At 46.0% G+C, this 26344-nt stretch overlaps 1 protein-coding gene across 2 annotated transcripts in view; it reads right to left on the minus strand.

Annotated features, from left to right (window-relative positions):
• Window positions 1-26344, minus strand: part of LOC147729081 (cysteine repeat modular protein 2-like) — a 721334-nt gene that overhangs the window by 575362 nt on the left and 119628 nt on the right. For both annotated transcript variants that reach the window (XM_086959364.1, XM_086959363.1), the window contains one exon: window positions 2473-2618. In XM_086959364.1, coding sequence (XP_086815490.1) covers window positions 2473-2618 — 146 coding nt within the window. The remainder of the gene's footprint in view (window positions 1-2472; window positions 2619-26344) is intronic.

The following is a 26344-nucleotide window of genomic DNA, read 5'->3' on the forward strand; positions in this document are numbered from 1 at the left end:
AACGTATAATGCAAAAAGGGGACGTGGGATGATCTTTAAGGTTTTTTGCAGTCATTTAATATTGTTTGCAGTACCTTAAGGACATTATCCAGTTTAGACAGTGTTGTGTAGTTTCTGAAAATACAGATCTACACTCTTATTGGAGAACATAAACTGAGGGTGTGGTGTCAAGACTGATTCCCGACACCCCCACAGGATATGTCAGCCTTTAAACCAGCTAGCACACAGTGCCACTATAAGCTCCCAAACCTTACCAGGGAGAGAATAGTTTCTGGCAACCATTGAACATGACAACCCTTGACCCTTTAGGGATTGTGGAAACAGTACAGTACTTTTCGCTCAGTCAATCATACTCACTTAGTCCTAGAGAGATGCACCGAAAAAACGGTGTGGACGTTTTCAATAAGCATTTACTGAACAAGTGCAATTCTAGTATAAAACATGTTTGGTGTGACAATCAATAGACAGAATCAAATGTAACAGATTATAAGCACCAACAGAGTAAACAGGAGATACATTTCTACTATGGTGCTGAGCAACAAATATATGCAGGCATATATAAAAGCAGTAATCTTCGCATGCTCCTACTAGGCGAACCCTACCCAAGTATACCTCAATGTACCTAGCATGTATGTGGGTGTGTAGCCAATAATCCCCAAGGAGAGAGCCAACCCATTACCTGATGGGAAAGAATGAAGGACCCTGTCTTGGTCACGAGTTGGACACCTTGCAAGGGATGTCAGACCGCTGTGTTTTGAAGCCTTAGCATGCAGGGACCTCCATGTCAGTGTCAGCATAGAAGGGTCTCCTCTTGTTACCTAGTGAAGGTGCGGTTCTTTTATACCAAAAAAGTAATGTTGTGGGTACGATTATGTAGATGAGCCTAAATCAATATTTGTAATTTTGCAAAGTAGCCCTGTCGCCAGAGGATAATAGTGATAACTTTTGTACAGAGTATGTTAATCCCGTTATGTACGTAGTGTGCATGGCCTTAAGATATGATGCGAAGAATCCATATGCATAATGAATGTGCCTAGTTTCAAGGAAACCAATCAACTTTTAGTCAGCACATAACTGGGTAAAGGTCATTGCTAGACTCGTTATGAAAAGCAAGGTGGGAAAAACGTAGGTGAAAGGTTGTGTTACCGCTTAGGCTTAGGTTGGGAAGCATAACAACAGGAGTGCTGAATGGTTGCAAGTGCAGTGGACATCTGGATTTCAATGTATCTGCCACAACATCCTCCTGGCTAAATCTTGAATTACTCCTATGCAGGTAAGCTAATTATTGGAGAGATTGGTGTTTGATATCACATTTGAAGGTGCCTCACGGATTTCACCATAACTATCTCAGAGGGTTTAACACTCAGTCCTTGCTCTAGGGCCTTTGCTGGACCTATCTGGGTTTGCTGGGCAAATTGTTATCCTTCATCAGGTCACTCTTGGTGGGGAGGTATGATCAACTGTCCTAAAGACCTCTCCAATGGAGTTTGCAGGTCAATCATTGTTTGAAGGTAGGGATTTTCTGGGATTGTGCCCTTTTCTACCCCTATTTTTTACACTTTTAAAATAAGATGGTAATTTATTGCTGTTTTTAGAGCCTATGCTCTTTGTATTAGGAATGAAATTAGGAGTCAGATCTGTGGAAAAAAGAGTCATTGCTGAATACAGAATGTGCAGACTCCATTTTACCATGTGATAGAGGTTTGGTATGGGTTCGCATTAGTGGTTGTGGCTCTTCACAATCTACCAAAATGGTACTAAGGGAAAAGGGTCCCCATTGGCGACAAATCCTTTAGAGAAGGCTTTAGAACGTTGTTCTGCAGAGTAGTCATAGGTTATGCTCCATCAGCAGCTGGACCATGTTTATCTAGTTTGCATGCTTTGGGTTTTGACCATTTGGCTGGCATGATATGATCCAGCAAAAAAACACAAGAAAATGATGGAACTAGGATACTTTGTGGTGAAATGTGAAGCTGACAACTATAAAGGTCTGGGATCCCTGAAAATGGTCACTCTGGACATAGGAGCAGGCTAGAAAAAGCAAGATAGCCCAAGAGACCACATATGACTGGCAACTAAAGAACGGATAAAAAATGAGTTTCATGTTTCTGTTGAGGACAATACGATTTCTCAGTCAATTAAGCCTACCCGTCCCATCCGGGGAGACATCTTCGTCCACACAGTCTTTCAAACTGAGTTGAACCACAGATTACGTCAGCTCATTTCCTGTGATGTGTTATCCTGATTTAATGTCACAATGTCACTTCATTCAATGCCATTATACAAAAAAGCATTTTTTAAACTTGGAAAATCCAATTTATTTCAGCGTAGAACGTTGTTAATCCAACCCTGAAATAGCTTGATGGATTTCATATTAAATATGCTGTAGAGGCAAAGAAGTATAGGATGCAGAATGGACACATGGAATATATTTTGTCTGTTTACATTTTTATGCAGCGATAGTGATCTTACCGAATAAAAAGTAGCTGACTTGACATGATGAGCAGAAGGTTTCATTCTTGCAGTCAAAACATGATGGCGGGCAGGAAAAGCACAGTTTTCTTCCATCATCTGCGTATGTCTTTTGAGGGCAGTGTCTATAGCATTGATGTCGATATCTATTGAAATAAGATCACAAGATTTAAAGCAGATCCACAACATTTGCCCTAAAAAAAATTTGTTGGAATAACAGGTGGCATGGTGGGTAAAAAACGATGGATGGTTCTGCCCCACTAGTTACCAGTGGCTGAAATTAATCGAAGCATTCCACCCACTACTTTTTTGATTTGCTTTGCTTTCCTCAGTGTGACGGGGATGCCCAGATGTGAGTTAAGTTCCCACTTTCCCACAAAAAAGGCAGAACTAGGCTGAAACTGGTCTAATGTTCCTTCTGTCCCTGTTCTGGCAGTTCAGGTTGGACTGTTCCTCATAGAGCAAGACTAAGGGTAATTTAAGTAGGACACGAATATATTGGAATGTTGAGCGCTCCATTGAAAACAATGGAGTGCTCCGGGCTTCTAATGGCTGATAGAAGCCCGGAGAACAACATTCTGATGTTTTTTTCATTTCATAGCTGTTGCTGTGAACAAAGGCCTCCCAGAGTCCCCTCGGGCTCCGAGAGGGCTTTGTATTTACAAATTAGAACAGTCTGCCCCCTAGGGGCGGAATATTCTAATAGCCTTAGAGCCCTCCGTAGCAGACTTTACCGGCTATTAAAGACTCGCTCACTTGTTAAGGGCCCTCGCCTTCAGCTTGGGCGTTTAACGCAGGAGTGGGTCTTTAATAGCCGGTAGAGCCTGCTATGTCGGGCTATAAGGCTATACTCGTTCCTGTTTGAAGTGTCATGGTAGATGGACTGGTAGCGGCCCCTAATATTTACCAGTGGCTGAGACTAATTCAGACATAACCATCATCAATTATATTTCCCCGCAGACTTGTTAGCTAACCACACATTGCATGCTGGACTTTTTAACTTAAGCCTAGTCCAGCAATAGAAAAAGCTAATTTACAAGCTCTAGAATCCAATAGCTGCTAAAAAGATAAGTGGTACCTGAACATGAGTTATGAGTTACCAGGCATACCACCTTGTAGCCCTAGACCGCCATTCTGTACCGCTGGTGCTACCCTTACTTCCACTGATTTTCATGGTCATAAAGGAAATTGCAGGAATATCTCTGTTTACGTTCTGTATTGTTACTGTTTTTCCTGCTTGTCCTATAAACAACATCTCCAAATAGGAGAATACTAAGGAGATAAGGGTGAAACAAGAGGTTGATCCTGAGATTTCATGACCAGATGTTCACGCAGGACCAGATCTTCCCACCTGCCTGACGGCAGCAGTAAAACATTGTGATTTCAAGTTACCTGTGGCATTGCAACTTTGAGGTCTGCAGCGGTTGCAGGCAAGGCAATATCCAGTGGTATCCTGCCTGCGGAGGGTAACAGAGGCCTCTTGCTATATTTAGCTCTCTAGAGCAGACTAGTCTTCTCCAATGTGAAGCAGCAGTTCTCTGAAGGGACAGTCGGGCTTGACTGCGCTCCATGGTCGGCACCGAATGTGGAGGCAAAGCCCTGCCAGTGGTGCCCAGTGGACATTGTTCCTCTCCCTGTATGGTCTTGTGAGCGGATTTATCTGTGTCTTATCAGGTCCGCTGGAGTGGTGGCAACTCAGGACAGAGGGAAGCATCGAGCTGTGAAGCAACTTGTGGTCTCTTGGGAAAAGGTGCCAAGATTATGACCCTTTTGGACTCAGAGGTGAAAGGGATGGGGTGGAGAAACCATCACCATGTACGGCAGTTTACATCTCTACCTCATTGGCCCCTCGTGATAACAGAAGCACCTTACAGTGAAACTGTAGGCTCTCTAGAGTGTTGCCATTAAGGAGTATGCACCACTGTGGCTCATCAGGGCAAAGATTATGGGCCCAGAGGAGAATTTGGATCCTGATGTGCCTTGGAAGAAGGCTTTGGTTCCTAGCCCGGCACAAACATTTGAGAAGATTAAGGTAGACTGGTATGGGGTGGAGAACTGACAGGGTTGCTGCAAGCCTCAACTTTATCCTTCGTCCTTTGTGTGCTGGGAGGACCTGAGTTGGGGTGTTTGGGAGGCTCAGCATTCTTTAGAGCATTCCTTTTGACTTTTCACTAGGCCATGTCTATGGGACTTGATTTGTTGGGATTGACACCCATTTGCATACTGCTCTACCATGGTGCAACTTGAGCCTCCTATGATGGTTGCTGGGGGTTGATCCTGTGGCACCGGGCCACCTTGCCCCACCTTATGATGTTCAAGTGGGACCCGGATCTGCTTCTTCTCTACAGGGTACATTCTGACAACCGGACTGCAACGTACACCACTCTGGAGCACTTTACCTCACTTGCATTGATTCTCATGGTGCCACAAGAAAGCCTTTGTCACATGACTTTATCTTGTGCTAACGTGCATTACTATCATACTGCTTAAGCCACGTGTAAAATAGACACAGTGCACTTGCCCTTTTCAATTCCCTTTTAGCAGAGTTCTTCAGATCCCAAATCCTATGGGTACAACTACTAATAGGGCAAGTTAAAAAGAACAACACAAAGCTAATATTTGGCCAATATGGTTGTCTAATAGGCCCGATGAAGTACCCATGACCAAGCCTGGTATTCAATGAGTAGACCCCTAGCACCATGAAGCCTATCAAAGGAAGTGGTCTTGGCACTGAATAATTCTAGAATAATGTTGAATCTAAAAATGAATCCCATGAATATTAATTGAAAGTATACCATTCCTCTGTAAATCCCGCCGAGTGGAGAATGTATTACAATGCTGTTGGCTGGATTTGGTATATCTCTTTTTCTTGCACTACCTACGGTATGTATGTCCTTTGTTTCTGCATTTTGCCTCTTTTCGTGCAGTTTGCCATTGTGTAGATGTCAAGATACATGAGGGTGGCAGGTAGTATTTGTTAGGTCGGCTTCATATTAATTTGGGCAGAATGTGGTTCGCAGTATAGCTGGCCTCATGGGTTTTGCCATACTAATTACATATATGCGGATGATGGAAGTGCCTAATGCTGTTAGTCTGTTGAATGATAAACTCAACAAACTCAATAATCCATCAAACTGGACTGTTAAATTAATGTTCTGAGAGACAATCTAAAAAAAAAGAAGTTGTAACCCAATATCTTCACAGACACAAACCAAACCTAATGCATTAAGAAGAAAATAACTGACCCTTATAGCCACTCTACAGAACTTGGGTCAAACTACACTAGAACACATTTATTGGTTCTTGGGGTACCAATCCTCAGCAAGTGTACAGGAATACATCCACCACGCCATCTGTACTTAGTATGATTCATAAATTCTATGCCATAAACGCACAAAAGGGCAGCTTAAGTATAAATGCATGCAGATGTATTTCTTGTTTCTGTGAGATGTAAGACTGTAATTGGACTCAATGAAGTCTTGTATAGATATCTACAACTTCTAAATATAGGAAGCACATGCACTCCCAGAACTAAATACTGCAAGCAGAATGTTTCCCACCAGGGATGAAGGCTTGTTCTCTCTCTGACTGGCTATGTTACAACAGTATGACAGCAGTATTGAATAGACTTAGGGTGCTCTTTTATTTATTAAAGATCACTAGACAGATGGGTTGGTTCTGATGAGGCCCGCTGTTTTAGTCTATAGGGTCGAAACAATGAAACATCAGGGGTGTCATTTATGAACTTTTCGTAGAACTAAGATTCATGTACTTTTACTGTACTTTAGCACAAAGAAATTGAAAAACATCCAAAGGAGCCGTTTATGTATATATGTTTTAACACACTTATCATTGGATTGCACTGCACCTTCTCCAATTCTGTGTATAATCAAACAATCAACCAGGATTCTTATAGAGCCTGGCTAATTGCCAATTAGGGTTTCAATATGCAGGGGTGGGCGGTTTCTGTAATTCAGTCAAAGAGCCAGTTCAGTCGAATAGCCAGGTCCTGCAGTCCTTTGTGAGGCAGTAAAGGTGATTACCTGAGATGTAGAGGAAGAGACTTCCAGGTCTTTGTGGCGAGGTAGGAGAAGCATCCTCCTCCAGGTGTTGTCTTGCGAATCCATCGGATAGTGGCCAGGGCCATGTTGCTGGAGCAGAGGCGGTGGTTGAGGCATGCTAGTCCGATGTTGTGGAGAGCCTTGTAGGCATGCAAGAGGTGCTTGAAGGTGATTTTTTATTGATCAGTAGCCAGTGGGAGTTTCTCAGGTGACCGTCAATGTGGTTGGGTTCGGGAATGTCCAGGTTAAGTCTTGCGGTGGTGTTCTGGATTCTTTGCAATTTCTTTTGGAGCTTCTGGGTGGTGCCTGTGTAGAGTGCGTAGTCGAGTTTGCTGCTAACAAGCGCCTGGGTGGCCATTCTACTGGACTCAGAATCTACTTAAAGATCTTTCAAAGCAGGAGGACCGTGTGGAAGCAGGAGGATGAAATGGGGTTGATTGGGTGGTTCATTAAGAGACAGGAGTCAAATATGATGCTGAGGTTACATGTGTGGTCAGTGAGTGTGGGGGGGGGCTCCGAGCTCTGCAGGCCACCAGGAGTTGCCCAGGCAGCGTGGTTGGTTCTCAGGATGAGGACATTGGTTTTGTCAGAGCGGAGTTTGAGGCAGCTGTCCTTCATCCAGGTGGTGACTGCCTTCATCCCGTTGTTAAAGTTGTTCTTTGTGGCTGTAGGTTCGTTGGTGAGGGAGAAAATTAGCTGGATGTTATCAGCATAGGAGACGATGTTTAGTCCGTGGTTTGTGACGATGGCTGACAGCTTTGCCATGTAGATGTTGAAGAGGGTGGGGCTGAGAGAAGTGCTTTGAGAGGCTCCATAGTTAATTTCTGTAGGTTCTGAGGAGAACAGTGGAAGCCAGCCTGACTCTGGGTACTCCTTGTGAAGAAGGAGTAGATCCATTCTAAGGCTTTGCCGTGGATTACGGCATTGCAGAGTCTTGCCTAGAGGGTGTAGTGGGAGATGGTGTCAAAAGTAGCAAAGAGGTCCAGGAGGATGAGGGCTGCGGTTCCGCCTCAGTCAACATGATTGAGTATGTCATCTGTTGCTGCGAGGAGTGCAGTCTTGGTGCTGTTGGTGCTTCTAAAGCCTGAATGGGAGGTGTCAAATATGTGGTTTGTTTCAATGAATTTGGTGAGTTGGGCATTGATGGCCTTCTCAATTACTTTGTCAGGGAAAGGGAGCAGAGAGAAGGGTCTGTAATTCATGCTTTCCATCGGGTCGGCAGAGGGATTTTTCAGCAGGGGGTTGATCTCTATGTGTTTCCAGTCTTCAGGGAAGGTGGCGGATTCGCTGGAGCAGTTGATTGTGCAGCAGAGTGCGGGGGCAATGGTGGCGCTGGCTCAGTTGAAGCTATGCTGGGGGCAAGGGTCCAAGGGGGCTCCAGAGTTGACGGTCTTCATGATCGATAATGTGTCATTGGTGGAGGGTGTCGTCCAGTTAAGCAGGGTTGGCTGGGATATGGAGCATTTGGGTGTAGCGGGTGGGTCCAGCGTTGCAAAGCCGTCGTAGATGCTCGTGATCTTGCGGCGTGAGAAAGTGGCGAGGTGGTCGCAGAGTGCTTGGGAGGGGGATGTCAGTGGCATCCATGCTGGGTTTACTGAATTATTTGATCATGGTGCAGAGCTTTTTGAGAAACCTCATGAGAAATGAATGTAGTAGCAGGCATAAGAGGTCTCCTTCATACAACCAGATTACATGCCTACAACCCCACCAGGATCCATAGAGAGCTTCTGTCTAAAATGGATAGCATTTTGGTTGAAGTCCTGAGTTCACTTCATCCTGGCCAACATGAACAGTGTCCCGGAAAGATTTAGGGCGAATACTAAGGGGATTACAATGGACACTGCCAAGATGCACTCATTTTGAGCACAAAAAGCTTTTGAGAGACATCTAGTAAGGCTGTGAAAATGACAACATTGGTTATCCTCTGCAAGGAAGCAACCAGATAGGCAGCCACAGCTGACAATGCATAAGGTGCATCATCTGTGAAGATGCAGAGATGCCTCAGATAGTTACTGAATACAATAGGGACCTTTGAACAGTTCCTGGAGGTGCTTACAAACCCCAAATGTCTTGATTGTGACTGGACGAGTCTTAAAGACAGCCTGACTATGGCAGAAGGTGGGATTGCTGTCTACCAATTGCTGTTTGGCTATTAGATTTCTATCAGTTCCTGAGGATCCAAAACTTCAGAATGGAAGGATCTAGCAGCGCACATGACGTCACTCCTGCGTCCTCTGGTATTTTAGTGATTCAACATCCATTTTCCCCGAAAGTGTCACAGAGGACATGGGACCTCTTAGTAGTTGTGATGGTGATTTCTATATATTCTCATGCACTGGACAAAATCAAAGCCGGGAGAATAAAAAATAATATTCTTGAGGCAGAAGTTAAAATAAATAATTGTTATTCCTCTTTTTCAGCTACATAAACGGCTATATTCTATTTATAATGCAAGCTTATTCAAGATTATCCTCTTCAAGATTCATGACTTTCATTATATACACACCAAATGAAAGACATATAGATTTCCGTCAAATGCACAAATATACCGGCCTGGCAGAGGGATAAGCGCCCATTAATGTCCGTCTGTCACCTAGAGACCGCCTGACGTCTAGAGTGCGCATCGCTTTATCTGTCCTCTTCAGGCACCCAGCCTTCAGCAGGGAGAGACAAATTGTCCTCTGTGACCCTTTACTGGTCGTTAGTTTTGTCAATTTCCTTATCGCTGTTGGAATAGTCACATGAAAAGGGAATTGTTCACCGTTTTCTGTCACTAGCACAAAACGCCACGAAAATAAATAACAGCATTTCATTTTTGAGTTTAAAAACATCGGAACCTATTTTTACAATTGGGAGTGCCAACAGAAAATAAAGCAGCTACCAAAGAAAGAACGGGAGGTTTTTACTGAACAGAAATGTCATCACAGGTTAGAGAAAACTGTCCAGCTCCTTCAGAATTACTGCATATTTTACACCCTGTAATCTACTACATGGTTACAAGTGAGGCTCCCAATTTTTAGTTTTTGGCAGATGGAGACAGAAAACAATGTTTTCCTGCCTGCATTTATTATTTTAAACAGAAAAATATAGAAAATAGGTCTTTGTATCCTTTCCTACCTGTCATTCAGGACATTCAGACCAATCTTGGAATAGATTGACAACATGGAGATTTAAAACAAAATGTTTTAATGACTTTAAATGTGTACTTGTTTGAGGTATAATGCAAATATTTCAACATGAGAGTATTAAAATATCTTAGAGTGCAAAAAACACGACATACATCAAAGTAGGAGTGCAAGTTTATCAGTTCAATAAATACAGTAACATACTAGTTATGAGTTGCGTTCATGAAACACAAACAGTTATGGGTAAAAACTAATATGGGCAAACAAAAAAGTAAAACTACCAAAAACTGCAAGCCCTAATTACAACAGCCATGTTAAGGGAGAGCCAGCCACAACACCACCAAGAGAACCACCTAAAAGGCTGCATTCAGATGCGAACACCAGGAAATAAGAGACACCAAGAATACAAGCGCTAGTAGACTGCGTCGAAGGAAGCTCCAACAGCTACAATGAGACCTTCTTGATCGTCAAGAATCTCACTCTCTTTCAATCACTGCCAACAACATTGCTGCCTCCTAACATCTCTGGGATAACCTACCCAACTGATTCCACAGCAAAATCACAAACACCTGACCTAATGGACAACCCTAACCCGAAATGACTTAGCGGCAATCATGTGGACCATCCACTCAGGGGCCTCAACAGATCCATACACCTACCACATCCACAACCTGGGAAAATCATCAATTAGCACCAACCTGACCCACATCAGTAAAACATCCATCATGCTCGCCATTTTCGCTAATGAATGGAAACTTGCAGCATTCAGCGCACTCCACAAGAGGCCTACAGCTGATCCGACTGAACTGAGCAACTTCCAACCAATGTCCGTGTACCCCTATCCAGGCAACGTGATTGAGAGGTCCATCAACAAGGAACTCACAACCCACCTTGAACTTCACCATCTTCTGGATAATGCACAATCAGTATTCTCAAAGAACCACAGCACTGAAACAGCACTAATTGCGGCAACCAACGACATTCAAAACATCCTGGACAAAGGAGACTCAGGTGCCCGCGCCCTGCTCGACCCCTCCTCAGTCTTTGACACTGTTTCCCACAACACCCTCACTGGAAGACTCCCTGAGATTGGCATACAAGGACCTGCTCTCAAATGAATCTGTTCCTTCCTCATGGGAAATACCCAAAAAAAGTCAGGTTGCCACCCTCCACCAAGAAACGGATATGCGGTGTCCCAGAAGGATCGTCCCTAAGCCCCACTCTTCAATATATACATGACACCGCTCACCAGCATCTTCTGAACACAAAACATCATCATCTTCTATGCTGATGACCCCCATACCCTTCTCTCTCTGAGAACAATACAAACACCACCAGAACAAACTTCACCAACTGCATGACCATGGTAGAAAACTGGATGTGAACCAACGACCAGAAGCTCAACTCTGACAAGACAGAAATGCTGGTCTACATCAAGAAGACCCCCCATAGAATTCCAACACCCACCCAGCATCTGGATATCCTCATGGGTGTCTAGTGTTCTATGCAAATCAGCTAACATAACATCACATGACACAAACTGCAATAATAAAACACGCCAAACATTATTTTTCCACAGTGAAATTTCAGAAAATAGCATACAGCATATAACACTAACCTAATTGAAGGGTCAAAAGTTAAAGCCCCAAAACATCAACCCCCACATGCATCATTGTTTCATTTTGCACTTCCTAATTTGCGATTTTTAGGGAATCGCAAATTAGGAAATGCAAAATGGGATGCATGTACATTTGTGCAAAATATTTGAGAATCTGTAAAAATCGCAATTTTTACCGATTCTCAAATATTATGCGAATTCCAAAGTGCGAATTCGCACTTCCCATTGTTTCCTATGGGCCAAAAGGCCCATAGGGATCAAGGGGAAGGCTTTAACAAATTGCGATTTTCATTTTGAAAATCGCAATTTGTTAATGCATTTCATGGGTGCAGGGGGGGGTCCAAAGGACCCCCCCTGCACCCCTGAAATGTATTTTTCGCATCATGTTACACACACACATGTCCTAAGGACATGTGTGTCCGTAACATGACTGCTTAAAAAAAGCATTTTTAAGCATTTTTACACCTTTTTCCAAATTTACCGAGTGGTTCAACCACTCAGTAAATTTAACCCCCTAATTGCGAATTCGCAATTTGAAAAATATTCATGCATTGCTTTTAAGAAATCGCATATTTGCGATTTCTTAAAAGCAAATGCAATTTTAGAAATCGCAAAAATGATGCGAATTCTAAAATTGAATGATGCATTCCAAAAAGCTATTTTGGAATCGCAAACGGCCGATTTTAAGGAATCGCACCGTTTGCGAATCCAAAATACTTTGATGCATGTGGGGGCAAGTGCTAAAACATCAAAGAAATTTACTACCTTAAATACTGTATTGGGAACACCGATCTGAACGCTGCCGACATATGGGTGAATTCACCTAAGCACACAAGCCTCGAAATGCATGCTCCAAACCTGCTCTTCCTCACAGAAACACACCTAAATACAACCTCAGCACCGTAAGTTGCCTACAGCCATCCCTACTTGCTACAAGATCACCAGGCAAGACCATTAGCATAAACCCAGGGGTGCAGTTGCCATCATATTCAATGATGTCATCAGGTGAACCACCTACAAGGACACCCCCACCAGCTACTTGGAACATCTCACATTCAAGATGTGCATCACAGCCAAAATTTCCCATCACAGACTTTGTGCAACACCAGCATCTCATCCTCCTCGGAGATCTTAACTTTCACCTAAAAAACCACACCAACACAAACTCTGGCCCTTCAAGAAAACCTCGAAAGCCTTGGTCTCACCCAACATGTTACCAAAAACTGGAGACGACTTGGACCCGATTTTCTCCTTGATCCACTATATCACAGTCAACAACCCAGTGACTATGACCTAGACAGCCCACACCCTCACCCGTTTTAACATACCCATCCCACACCACCACAGTACTACCACTACCACAACCTCGTGCTGCAGCTGGAAATTCACAGAGTAGAGGAGTGAGCTTCCGCCATTTCCATGGACTAGCCAGAGCACAACAGCACCCCGCCAAAAGCCATCATGAACCTTAACAGCTGGTTCACAGCACGTGTCAACAACCTGGCTCCCCTCAAGCTCAACCACAGGCCCGCTGGTACATAGAGGGACTAAGGCTGACAAAACGCCACTGTAAGCAACTGGGGCACAATTTAAGAAAGTCAAGTCACCACAGATATCAAATCAGCCCTGAGACACTACCACCATCAGATACAGCTCTTGCAGAACACACCGACGTTGGCATTAACAGCAGCAAGGAAATCTTTGCCATCATCATAGATTTCACTGAACCTTCTTGCTTCCTACACAAGAGATTTGCCACAAGGTCTGAGAATTCTTCTGTAACAAAATCAACTTCATATACAGCAACTTCGCCCATCAACCAGAGCCCGTCACCATTGTAACACAACTTCCCGTTGTGGTGAAGGACGAACCCTGACCTTGTGACCCACCGTTGCCAAAGTCAAAACCGCTAGTACTAAGAAAACAAGCCACCCGGGGGCCCCATCTGATCCTTGCCCCCCACCACACAGTCACCAAAGGTGCCCTCTGGTTACTGAAGCACTAACATTTATCCTTAATGCCACCATCGACTAAAACACATTCCTGGACTCCTGGAAACATTCTGGAAACATGCCCCTGCTCAGAACACCATCCACTGACCCAGCCCCACTTTCCAACTACAGACGTATCTCCCTCCTGCTATACTCAGCACAGGTCCTAGAGGAACTAATCAACTGATGCTACACCGACCACCTCAGAAACTATCGGCACCTCAAGGTCATGCAATCCAGATTCAGGCCCAACCACAGTACAGAAACAGCACTCATCACCTCCTCTGATACCAATAACAATATCCTTGACAGAGGATGCATGCCAATCCTCATTCTCCTGGATCTCTTTGCAGCATTTAACATGGTCTCATAGTCAAACCATCAGGCACCTGCACAAAATCAGTATCCAAGGACTAGCTCTCCACTGGATCTGTTCCTTTTTAGCAGATAGGAGATAAGCTGTCAGCCTGGCAGACCTATCTCATCTGTGGAGTGCATCACATTTACTGCTCAGCCCCAACCTCTTCATACATGATAATTCTGGACAATGTCATGGGTGCAACATCCTCTCCTACGCCGAAGGCATTCAATTCATACTTTCCCTCTCAGACAAGACCCCAGCACAAGAAACACGTTCGCCTCCTGCATGACCAAAGTCACTAACTGGATGAAAGCTAACTGTCTCAAGTTCAATACCAATAAGACAGAAGTAGTGATCTTTACTAGGAAAACCCCACCATGGGACTCCAACTGGTGACCAGCCAAACGTGGATCCACACCCACACCCAGCACCCATGAATACAACCTTGGAATAATCAACAGCAAACTGGATATGATCACGCAAGTCAACACCATCAGTGCATCCTACTCCCTCACCCTGACGATGCAGAGGAAGATTTTCGAGTGACTCCCAAGTAACACTAGAAAAACTCAAGGCTAGTAACCACCAATTTGAACAACAGGAACAGCCTCTACATCAGGATAATAAAGCAACTCTCTAGTAGACTACAAATCACCCAGAACTCGCCAGACAGACACAACTTCCCACACAAAACTCACAGCACACCTCAAGAAGCTCCACTGGATTCTGATACCCAAGCACACTCATTTCAAATTCAAACACACGTACTACCCAACTTAAGCTCCACCTACCTGAACAGTCTCATCTCCTTCCACGAACCAACCAGACACCCCGCTTCACAGAACTCCTACTTGCACACATCTCTAGCATACACAGAGCAAGATTAGGAAAACAGGTTTTCACTTACATTGCTCCTATACAGTGGAACGGCCTCCCACTCCACACCAGAGCCCCCTCCATTCTTCTTGAATTCTACAAAAGCTGAAGAACTGGCTTTTCAATGATCCAACCTACCATAGGCAGAGCTAGACACACACACCTGCTCAGCGCCAGGATACTTTTCCAGGTGACAGTGTGCTTTAAAAATACAGGTAACATAAAATGTAGTCCACAGCAATACTCACAGATACTAATCTGCACCAGTGGAAGAACCTTCTGTCAATTACTTTATTGGGTTTTTAACAGCTATATTTGCATATCCAGCATATCATTCAGCTGGTGAGAGAGGGGATTGCGGCTCAGTGTGAAAAGCACTTGCCAGTCCCCAGACATAAAAAGACCATGGTTGTCAGGACAAGAATCAACTACATGAATACGTCCGCATCCAAAATCTGACCACATGTTGGGTGGATATGCCATACAACACTTCTCAACTTCCATTGTGAATGCATAGAAACCTAACACAGGCCTACAGACTGCTATTAAATTATCTGACATGACGAGTCCAGCTCGTCATGAGCACAGCTCCACTGTGCAGCATGACGAGCTGGACCACGGTGCCGTGTGCGGCCCCTCGCCCCCCGCACCGCGGAGGAATTAGCCCTGCGTGGAAGGGGTTAAACACTTTGCATCGGTCATATGGCATTGCTCCCTTCTCAATTCAAAACCAGTCAATGCTGTTTCCATTCTCCTATCCCTCCAAACTCATTTTCTTTGGCTATTGCTCATTAAAAAAAATCTTATATGGTAGGGTGAGCTCAGGGCCGGTTTTAGTGCTGGTGGCGCCCTGTGCGACAATGCATGTTGCCCCCCAATTACCACCTCCACAGCGGTTTTTACTCACTACCACCCTTTAACGGTGCCACTCAGTGTAGGGTGTCCAAGCACTTCAAATCACACGCATTACACAGAGACAATCAATCATATCTGTAAATGGCTGTATAGGAAATGCTGAATAAGACAGAGGAATACAAGGTGTAGGACTCACATGACAACCATACAAGCAGTTATAGTTGAATAGTGATTGGTCTACAGAATCACAAACTCAGAATTTAAAACGTAACACAATGGTTGGGGGTTCTCTTTAATAATCAGATTTGATTTATATCTAAATAAACGCTTTTTTGCAACATTAGGAAAAAAAATGAAAACGCTTCTAATTTATAACTTGCAGTTTGCATGCAACTCTTTGATGACATTTAATAGCTCACTGTTCCATGTTAGGATTTTAACTTATAAACTGCAAGAAAAAAAGGAGCTCTCTGAAAAAAGCAGTACCCACTGACCTCTTTACATTATATGCACTTTGTTAAGATCTGCATGGTACATGTTCTTTGCAGCAGGAAAATTAACTCTCTGCGCTACATTACACGATTCAAAACTTCCACTAGGGAAAAATCCGATCTCTCTCTAGGAAGAACACTAATCACCGGAGTTATCTTGACCTTTTTATTGTTGCCTGAAATTTGCTGGAGGCCAGGAACGAGGCAGCAAATGCTTTTAAAACCATAGTATACTTGCATACACGGCGCACCTACCCGAAGTCAGCGCCCAGTGCTGTCGCACCGGTCACACCTCCCTAGAGCTGGCCCTGGGTGAGCTTTTTCGATCATTACTGCCATCATCTGTAACAGTCTTCCTTTCAAATCACTTTCTCAACCGAATGTGCTTTAATTCTGCAAATTACTGCACACCAAGTTCTTCTCTCTGTAAATGCCTCTCTTACCTTACGCCACTACTTTTCTTCAAGCCACAAGACACCTTCGGATATTTGGGCTTTATAACTTATTCCTCATCATCGAGTGTAAACAATGCCGGTTTTGATGTTTTCACCATGATATACCCAGCAATCAATCATGCAGGCCACACCCCTTCACGTCTAGCACCCTGGTTCATACTAAAATTCCTGTTTAACATTATAAATGCATTAGAGGTTGACATCAATTTGTCAACGTTATGGCATTCCAAGTTAAAAAAAAATCTCTTATTTATACTGAACTGACAAATCCTTAGGGAGTTGGAAGCACCTTGTGGTACAACAATATCTGTGCTGCCAGTAGCCACCCACGCATTTTTATTAAATATCAACCTTGCATCTGACAAGAGATCAGGGTAGGTGCCTTGAAGAAACTGAGTTACTGGTTGGGAAGGGTGTGTGGGAGTGGGGGGGCGTAGAAACACTTCTCAAGCAGTAACCACAATCCACATCAGGGTGTAATAACAAGGAAACCCCAAATTGGCCTTTGCTCAAACCTCTGGTAGCTTGGCACAGAGCAGGCAGGCTTAACTTAGAAGCATTTTGAAAATTATATTTGCAGTAATAAAGTGAATACAAAAAAAAAAAATCCCAAACCAATTAAAAAAAATAAAGTAAAATGTAATAAATCAAGACCAAAACAACAAAACTCAAATTAGTAGTGATGTGCAATTTTAAAGATTTATGTGAAAGCGCCAAAAAGTCCAAAGTGCCAATGCGACCAGGAGTAAGTCACACCTTCAGGCAGACAGCGCGCGCCGGATACAGCATCCAATTTAGTCCTGCTGAAAAGTTACCTTCTCAGTCCACTGCAAGTAGTCCTGTTTGCGCTGGAGGGAGTCGCAAGAAGCAGGGATATTTCTTGGACTGTCTGCAATGTGAACCGAAAAGCAGGCCTGGCGTTGTGGGTGGTCATCGCTGTAGAGCGAAGACTCTCTTATCAGTGCAAACGATCGTGCCAGAGATTCGTGGTGGTGTTCCCTGTGAGCGGTCGATGGTGTAGTGTGAAGAGTAGGGTTGGCGAAACTTTGCGGTGGGGGGCAGTGCAAGCAAACAAATGTTGGTGCCAAAGGGCCCATTTAAGGTCGCAAAAAGCCCCAAAACTTCACTTCACCTCCACTGAGGCCACACTAAGGTTCCAGGAGCTAAAGGGCACCACTTGGGGCTCCAGCTTTATCTGGGTGCTGGTTGAGGTGGTTGAGAGCCTGCTATGTTATTGTGGCTCTGAACAGGAAGCCAGCAGACTAGCCCTTGGAATCGCTCTGGGAGCCCTGGGTTCAGATGCAAGTCAAATCCCTCTGACTCAGGCAGGAGGGCAGTGGAGCAGCAATCCAGCAAGTTAGCAGTCCAACAGAGTGGTAGTCATTTCTGCAGCACAGCAGTCCTTCTTCCTGGCAGAGTCTCCATTGGTCCAGAAGTGTACTGAAGAGTTGGAGCTTGAGGTCCTATATTTATACCAGGAGCCTCCTTTGAAGTGAAGGAAGCTTCAAGAGGTTTCCCTTTGAAGTGCACATGTTTATATCTCCCCTGCCCTGGCTCCAGACTAACTACAGGTCGTATATGGCCCTTTGTGTGGAGGCAGGACACAGCCTATCCAGGTGTAATTCGGTGTAAGCTCTGCCCTCCCATCCTGCCAGTGATGGCCAATCCAGTCCCGTCAAAGCTTTCTATTGTGTGTGGCTATCCAGGAGTAATACACAAAACCCAACTGTCAGCTACACTCAATCATGAAACCCAGAGACAGGCTGCAAGTACTGAATGGCTAAGGCAGAAAAACACCACTTTTCTAAAAGTGCCATTTTCAAAACTCTAATTTACAAATTGACTGTAACTGTAAGAGATGGTTTTTCATTACAATACCAAAGACAACAAACACGTACTGTTTACCTGTTCCCATTTTTAAGTTATAGCTTATTAGATGTAATAAACTAACTCTAATGCTATCCTGTGGGAGAGGTAGGCCTTTGCCGCAGGGAAAACAAATTGTTGGACTTGGCACTTCTGGCAGGTTCACCCCCTAAACTTTTTGCTTTTTTGAATGTGAATTAGCGGTAGTGATTTTTGGTTTCTGTGCACTTTCACTGTGTCCCAGTGGAAAGTGCGTGCGCACTCTGAGTGCGTGGAGTAAGGTTGGCCTGCCCTCCCATAGGAATGCATGGGGAACGTCAGTGTCCCTAGTAGTTCCTGATGCGTGAGGTGTGCAGGTTCCAGTCTGGTATGTGCGGACTCGTGTGATTGAATGCTGCACAAAGATGTATATGGCGTGTATGTGTCTAATGTGGAAGTGCCACTTCTAGACATGGGTGTGCGTGTGCAGTGAGTGTGCTGGCAGGTGATTGGCTGGAGCTGGCTGGTGAGCCTGGCTCCAGGAGTCTGGATGAGTCTGCCCGGTGGTGAGTGTGGAGATTAGCATGCTGATGGCTGGGGAGGGGTGCACCTGGGTCCTGAATAGAGCTGGGCTTTCCCCACACAATGCTGGCTCCGCCCCCTGTGGTGCATCTAATGACCCTAGCCCTGCCAGTGAATAGAGTGGGGGCTGAGCACATCAAGAGTGCTCACAAACCAGCTGCGACTGGTTTTTCCCTCACCCTGAGCAAAGACAAAGGAGTTACCAGTATAAAAAGGGGCTGTGTTCCCTGGAAAAATGTTCTCTTCCAGGATCCTATCTGAGGCGGGCTGCTGCTGCTGCTGGGCGCCAGGAGGACCGCCACTAGGAGGGCCCTGTGAGCTGGCTCTGGGCCCAGCCTGGTCCCCCCCACCTACTGGAGGACTTTTGCTGTCTTTTGAGCCAACTAGCGCCTGGGAGCACTTTATTTTGCCTCCCAGCGCTTAATCGCGCTTTATTTTGTTTCTAGTGCCTGGAAGCGCTTTGTTCGCTGTGCCAGCGCTTGGGAGCGCTTTTTTGCCTGCTAGCGCTCAGAACGCTTTATTTTTACTCTAGCGGCTGCCCACGCCGCATTTTGCAGCTGTTTGCCGATTCTAATGTCCCCCGGCAGGTGCCCACCCTGCCAGGGACCTTGCCGCTGTTTTTTGATTTGGTTGAGTCATCCCCCGCCTACAGTGCCTGAGAAGGGCCGCCACGCTGCCCACGGAAGTGCTGCAGGCTAAAGGCGGAAGTCTTGCCCCGCAACCGCGACGAGGGAGGCAGCCGGCGTGTCTCCCTCCCCCGGGGCTCCCAAGTGCGAGAAAGAGCCCCGGAGAGCGCAGGAAGAGTGCAGAGAGAGCCCCGAGGAGCGGGAGCTCTCCTGCAGCAGCCGCCGGCAGAGGAGCAGCGCCAGAGAGAGAAGTCCGGCTCCGAGGAGTAGCAGAATTCGGCCGCCGCACTGAGAAGCCAGCAGGACTCCGCAGATCCGGTAAGCGGGCCGGTGCTGTGTAGAGGAGAGGGGGGCGTCGGGGCACATTGCCGGCGCCTGCCCCCCCTCCAGTGCGAGGGCCTCACTGTGAGTTTGAGCCCCCCACCCCCGAGCGGGGCTCCTCTGTGGTTGCTAGTATTTTTTCTGAGCCTCAGAGGCTCCAAGGGGGCAAAGTTGTGTCTTCCCAGCCCAGGAGGGCTCGGGCGGCATTGGTGTGATTCAGAGTCCCCCGAGTGGGACTACAACGACGGCCCATTTGTTTAGTTAGAGCTTGAAAGGCTCCCCGGGGGCATTTGTAATTAGGAGCCCCGAGGCTCCAGGGCCCCATTGTTGTTTTAAGCCCAGAGAGGCTCACAGCCCACATTGTGTTTAGAGCCCAGAAAGGCTCTTGAGGGCCCAGTCAGTGGCGTAGAGCCTGCGAGGCTCCAGCGTTGGCCCCCTCATTGTTCTACAGCTGCCTAGCACTTAGTGGGCAGCTGCTATGTTTAGGCCCCCCTGACTTTGGGACACAGGGCGTCCTAGCCCTAGAGAGGCCAGTTGGCCTAGGGACTGCCACAGGTGGTGGCTTATGCATCATGTGCCTTGTTCTTACACCTCTGAATGTATTGGTTATGCATCATGTGTTTTCCTTCCCTTCACCTCTGAATGCTGTGAATCATCATGTGTAATATGTTCATGCTTATACCCCTACAGGTATTGTGCTACTTAGGTGGTTGTTCTTGCTAGTACAGGTGTTGCTAGTGAAGTCCTGGTTCCCTATAAGCATGGGCGTAAAATCTGTTCCGCTCGCGGAATTTGTGGATTTTCGGTAAATTAGCAATCCGCGAACTCTCGCGAATTTGCTGAAAATCCGCAAATTCGCATGCAGCGGATTTTTTTGCTTGATGATACAATATTGCGGCGCGCGGCGTTCACTTACCATCATTCAGCGTTTGCAGAGTTGTTTTTCTCGATATTTTGCGTGTGCTGCGCCATTTTGGATCTTGCTGCGGGATCCCGCTGGAGTTTGGCGACCGCGATTACGTCATCGCGGCATGCCACCTTGCACAGCGAGAGTTTGTCAACGCGAGTACACCGTGATCACGCATCGTGGGGGTTCGCAATTGCGAACACGTAGATGCGGCGGGCAGCAACAATCTCGCACTCGCGAAATTGCAAAATTTGCAACTCTGCACAAGAAATCCACCAGCAAGCAGCATAAACCTTCTGAAAATGATGATTTCTATCAGAATAACTCCTCAGGTTGACATTTGCCTGCACTTTTTTTGCAAGGAGTCCATTTGGGGGGGGGGAGGAAGGAAGTGCCCCACAGTCTCCAACTTCCTGTTCCTGTCCAGCAGACTGATCGCAGTGCTTTCTTCATGTGCTGGTCACTTTCATTCGGATCTTGTCCTGGAAGGTTTACTTTTTGTGGATGTTTGCTTTTGAGGCCTTTTTGACTTTCTTTGGATCCCTTTTGGATTAGAAATTTCACAAGTAAGTTTGTTTGGGGCATTACAGTTGCTGCAACTACAATTTTGGAATTTTCGATTTTTGGGCTGTTGTTGGGGCCTTTTGCCCAGGGGTAGTGAGTGGTGCATGGACTGAGTCTTTCTGTGGGGTCTCTTTAATGTAAACATCATGGAGGGCATGGATGGCATGGGATTGTGCTGATTTTTGTGTGTTTTTCGATTTTTTTGGCTGCTGTTGGGGCCTTTTGCCCAGGGGTAGTGAGTGGTGCATGGGCCTAGTCTTTCTGTGGGGTATCTTGAATTTAAACATCATTTAGGGCATGGATGGCATGGGATTGTGCTGATTTTTGTGAGTTTTTCGATTTTTTGGCTGCTGTTGGGGCCTTTTGCCAAGGGAGAGTGAGTGGTGCATGGACTGAGTCTTTCTGTGGGGTGTCTTTAATGTAAACATCATGGAGGGCATGGATGGCATTGGATTGTGGTGATTTTTGTGTGTTTTTCGATTTTTTTGGGTGTTGATGGGGACTGGCCATGTGGATGGGGGCCATTTTGAGTGCTGCTACAGACAGGCCCTGGCCATGTGCTGGGGGGCAAGGGGCCATTTTGAATGCAGGCAGTGTTCTCAGGCCTGCACCCATTTCGCCTAGCTTTCATCCATTATGCCCAGGGGTAGTGAGTGGTGCATGGGCCTAGTCTTTCTGTGGGGTGTCTTGAATTTAAACATCATTGAGGGCATGGATGGCATGGGATTGTGCTGATTTTTGTGTTTTTCGATTTCTTTGGCTGCTGTTGGGGCCTTTTGCCCAGGGCTAGTGAGTGGTGCATGGACTGAGTCTTTCTGTGGGGTCACTTTAATGTAAACATCATGGAGGGCATGGATGGCATTGGATTGTGGTGATTTTTGTGTGTTTTTCGATTTTTTGGGGTGTTGATGGGGACTGGCCATGTGGGTGGGGGCCATTTTGAGTGCTGGTACAGGCAGGCCCTGGCCATGTGCTGGGGGGCAAGGGGCCATTTTGAATGCAGGCAGTGTTCTCAGGCCTGCACCCATTTTGCCTAGCTTTCATCCATTATGCCCAGGGGTAGTGAGTGGTGCATAGGCCTAGTCTTTCTGTGGGGTGTCTTGAATTTAAACATCATTGAGGGCATGGATTGCATGGGATTGTGCTGATTGTTGTGTGTTTTTCAATTTTTTTGGCTGCTGTTGGGGCCTTTTGCCCAGGGGTAGTGAGTAGTGCATGGGCCTAGTCTTTCTGTGGGGTGTCTTGAATTTAAACATCATTGAGGGCATGGATGGCATGGTATTGTGCTGATTTCTTTGTGTGTTTTTCGATTTTTCTGGCTGCTGTTGGGGTCTTTTGCCCATGGGTAGTGAGTGGTGCATGGGCCAAGTCTTTCTGTGGGGTGTCTTGAATTTAAACATCATTGAGGGCATGGATGGGATGGGATTGTGCTGATTTGTATGTGTTTTTCGACTTTTTGGGGGTGTTGTTGGGACTGGCCATGTGGGTGGGGGCTATTTTGAGTGCTAGTACAGGCAGGCCCTGGCCATGTGCTGGGGGGCAAGGGGCCATTTTGAAGGCAGGCAGTGTTCCCAGGCCTGCACCCATTTTGCCTAGCTTTCATCCTTTATGCCCAGGGGTAGTGAGTGGTGCATGGGCCTAGTCTTTCTGTGGGGTGTCTTGAATTTAAACATCATTGAGGGCATGGATGGCATGGGATTGTGCTGATTTTTGTGTGTTTTTCGATTTATTTGGCTGCTGTTGGGGCCTTTTGCCCAGGGGTAGTGAGTGGTGCATGGGCCTAGACTTTCTGTGGGGTGTCTTGAATTTAAACTTCATTGAGGGCATGGATGGCATGGGATTGTGCTGATTTATATGTGTTTTTCGACTTTTTGGGGTGTATAACTGATGTTCCTCTGTCTTCCATTGCTTTTAGGTGCACAAGAGAACCACCAGTGCCAGGAAGAAGTCCTGCAGTGGTGTGTGTGCAGCATAACATCACGCGACGTCACGTGTGGCCACAGACAAGACAACTCTGCAACTCGTGCAACTGCGGCCTGCTGTTCTGACATCTGAAGAAGATGGCCCCAAAAAAAGTTCCCCGTAGCTCCTCTAGCAAGAAAGTTGCCAGTAAGGAGCAGAAGAAGCAAGTTACCAAGGAGACTGGTGTGCCGCCCGCCACATTTTTTGAGAATAAAAAAAAAAGTACGCCTGCAGCAGCAGCGGGATCTGCTGGGGACCAAGCTGGGAGCAGCACCCCCGCTCCATTGGGCTCAGTGCCACCACCACCACGCCAACTTAAGTCCAAGCCCTTGAGTGCTGCAGAGGCACTTAGTCTAGTTGTTCAATCACCATCGACGAGTGATGTTGGCTCATCGCAAGAGAGTAGCAGCAATGTCCCTCAATCAACATAGGTTGTTGTAACTCATCTGACGAGTGTTCAACAACCATAGCCGCAACAACAACCACATGTGCAAGTACAAGCCCGAGTACATGTGGAAGGAGAGGCAGCGCAAGGAGATGCGCAAGCAGAGGTGCATGGAGGGGCACAAGTGCCCACAATAGTTGTTCCTCCCGAAATAGGGGAACATCAGAAAATCGACATTCAAGCCGAGCTATCATTTGAGGAAGCCACTCCTCCTGATCATTCATTGTCTTCCACATCCCAAGCAAGGAAAAGATCAAGGATGGTGTCTACATCTTCTTCAAGCCCCCTTCCTTCTGATGATATGGATCTAACTTGGGAACCACCACTGCCGTCTGAGAGTGAGGCACACCATGATCTGACAAAGGTAGCTAAGCGTAAAAGGAAGGTCCCCGAAAGACTCAGTTATGGGGTGTGATGATGACGCTGAAGAAGTGGCGTATACTACTCCTGCTGATGAAGACTCTCACGATGATACGCAGTCATCATACACGCCACTCCAGCCTCAGCGGGCATGCAGCAAACAGACATTTTGACCCTAGCCCGAAAAGCTGCTGAGCGTGATGTTGTCGATGAGGAGGCGATGGGACCACCATCATTGGAGTTAACTAGTACATCACCACCTACCGCTTCCATATTTTTTTCTCGCCAGAAGGGACCTCCATCCACCTCAACCTCAATTAGTGGTGGTGCAAGTGCACAACGTACTAAAGTTCGGCAACACACATCCTCCACTTCATCTGGCATTAGCAGCATGACCACCAGTATCGCCTCCTCCACCCCCCACAGACATTTGAAGTCCGCAGTTTGGGACTTCTTTAGTGTTTGCACAACAAGGGAAAACATAGCCATTTGTAGCATTTGTAAGCTTGCAGTTAGTCATGGTAAGCTTGGTACCAACTATGGTACAAGAGGCCAGAGAGGTCATCTTGAGAGACAGCACACTGTCCAATGGCATGCGCACCTAAAGGAGATCAAGGAAGCCCGAATTGGAAGTCAACAAACTGTATCCGTTGATGTTTCATCTGATGACGAGGAGGAAGAAGCGTCAAACATTTCTTCACTTACACCCAGTACCCCTGTCAGCAGCACACCCCCTGTGAGCCACACTAATAGTGTGGGAGAGAGTGAGACACCAATGCGAAAAAGTTCATCATCACAGAGCGTAACTGGGTCGAAAAAGTCATCATCATCATCATCCCGTAAAATCATGGTCCAGCCCACCATTAGAAGCATGTTGTTTTCAGAAGCGCCATTTGAACGCAACCACCCAATGACGCGTCTGTATAACACTAAGCTGGCTAAAATGCTAGCTCTGGACCTTCTCCCTTATTCTTTTGTGGAAGGGGTTGGTTTTCTTGAATTAGTGGCAATGCTCAGCCCTAAATGGAAGGTTCCTAGCCGGTTTTATTTTGCCAGAGTTGTGGTTCCAGCACTACATGCAGATGTGCTGGAGGTGATTGTGGCAGCTTTGCAGTAGAGTGCTGTTCTCGCTATACATCTGACAACAGACATGTGGACCATTGGCGCAGACAATGATTACATGTGCATCACTGCACACTGGGTCTCTTTTTCAGGAGTTACAGCAAAGCTAAGGGCAGGTGTTGACCGGGACAATGTTTTTAAAGCTGCTCGGAAACATGCAACACTAGCCATGTTTGGCATGGAGACAAGTCATACAGGAGAAAACATTTTGAAGGAGTTTAACACAAAGGTCTTTCAATGGCTGTCCCCAAAAAACCGCAATATTTTTATGTTTCCACGGATAATGGCGCCAATGTAGTTAAGGCCATGGATATGGGTAAATATTTCAGAGTGCCGCGTTTGGCGCACTGTATAAACCTGGTTGTTAAAAAATTCTTGAGTGAAGAAAGTCCAGTGTGCGAGTTACTGACGACCTGCCGAAGAATATGCACACATTTCAGCCATTCTTTTAAGGCCCGGAAGCATCTGAGGGGCCTGCTAAATGAACGTCGACTGCTAGTGAAAGTACTCATCCAGGAGGTGGCAACACGTTGGAACTCAACCTTCTACATGCTTGAGCGTCTGAATGAGCAGTTTACGGTAGTCGATCAGTATTTCTTAACACTGGGTACAGCTATGATGGACCTGAGGCTAGATGCGGAGCAATGGGAGCTAGTTAAAAGCCTGACAGACATGCTTCATCCTTTTGAGGTCTTCACGCATGCAGTCAGCAGGGAGGACTGTAATTTGGGAAAATCTATCCCATTGTTGCGCATGCTAGAGCACCAACTGAAGGCGGTGTCTTCTATGTTTCAAAAAGATGAAGAAAAGCAAGAAGCTTTTGATTTGGCGGAGAAATTTTGACAGCGCCTACTTGGCGATGAACGTCTTCAAAAGATCCACTCAGAACAGCATTACATTTGTGCTGCTATTCTGGATCCACGCTACAAAAAGGCACTGGCAGGCAGAGCATTCTTTGCTTATGGTGACGCAGAAGTTTTAATGTACAAACGTTGGCTAGCTGTGTCAGCCATAAGGTTTTAAAGAGTACAACAGGAAATTGAAGGAAAAGGCAGTACATCAGCATCAGCAGGCCATCCAGAGTCAAAAGAATCCACTTCTGCACCTGTGGCTGTGGCAGAAGTGACCTCTCAGCCGTTAAAGACACCAGCAACCGGATCATCTGCACCAGACACAACAGTAACATTGTGTGAAGAAGAGCATTGGCTAACTCAGCTTGGGTTTGCTTCTCAAAAGGTCCCAGCAAAAAGTAAGCAAAGTGGAGAAACCGTGGAGAACCTTGAGTCGATGGTGCAAGACTATCTG

The sequence above is a fragment of the Lissotriton vulgaris genome, chromosome 2_2 (assembly GCF_964263255.1).
Source record: "Lissotriton vulgaris chromosome 2_2, aLisVul1.2, whole genome shotgun sequence".
NCBI classification, from domain to species: domain Eukaryota; kingdom Metazoa; phylum Chordata; class Amphibia; order Caudata; family Salamandridae; genus Lissotriton; species Lissotriton vulgaris.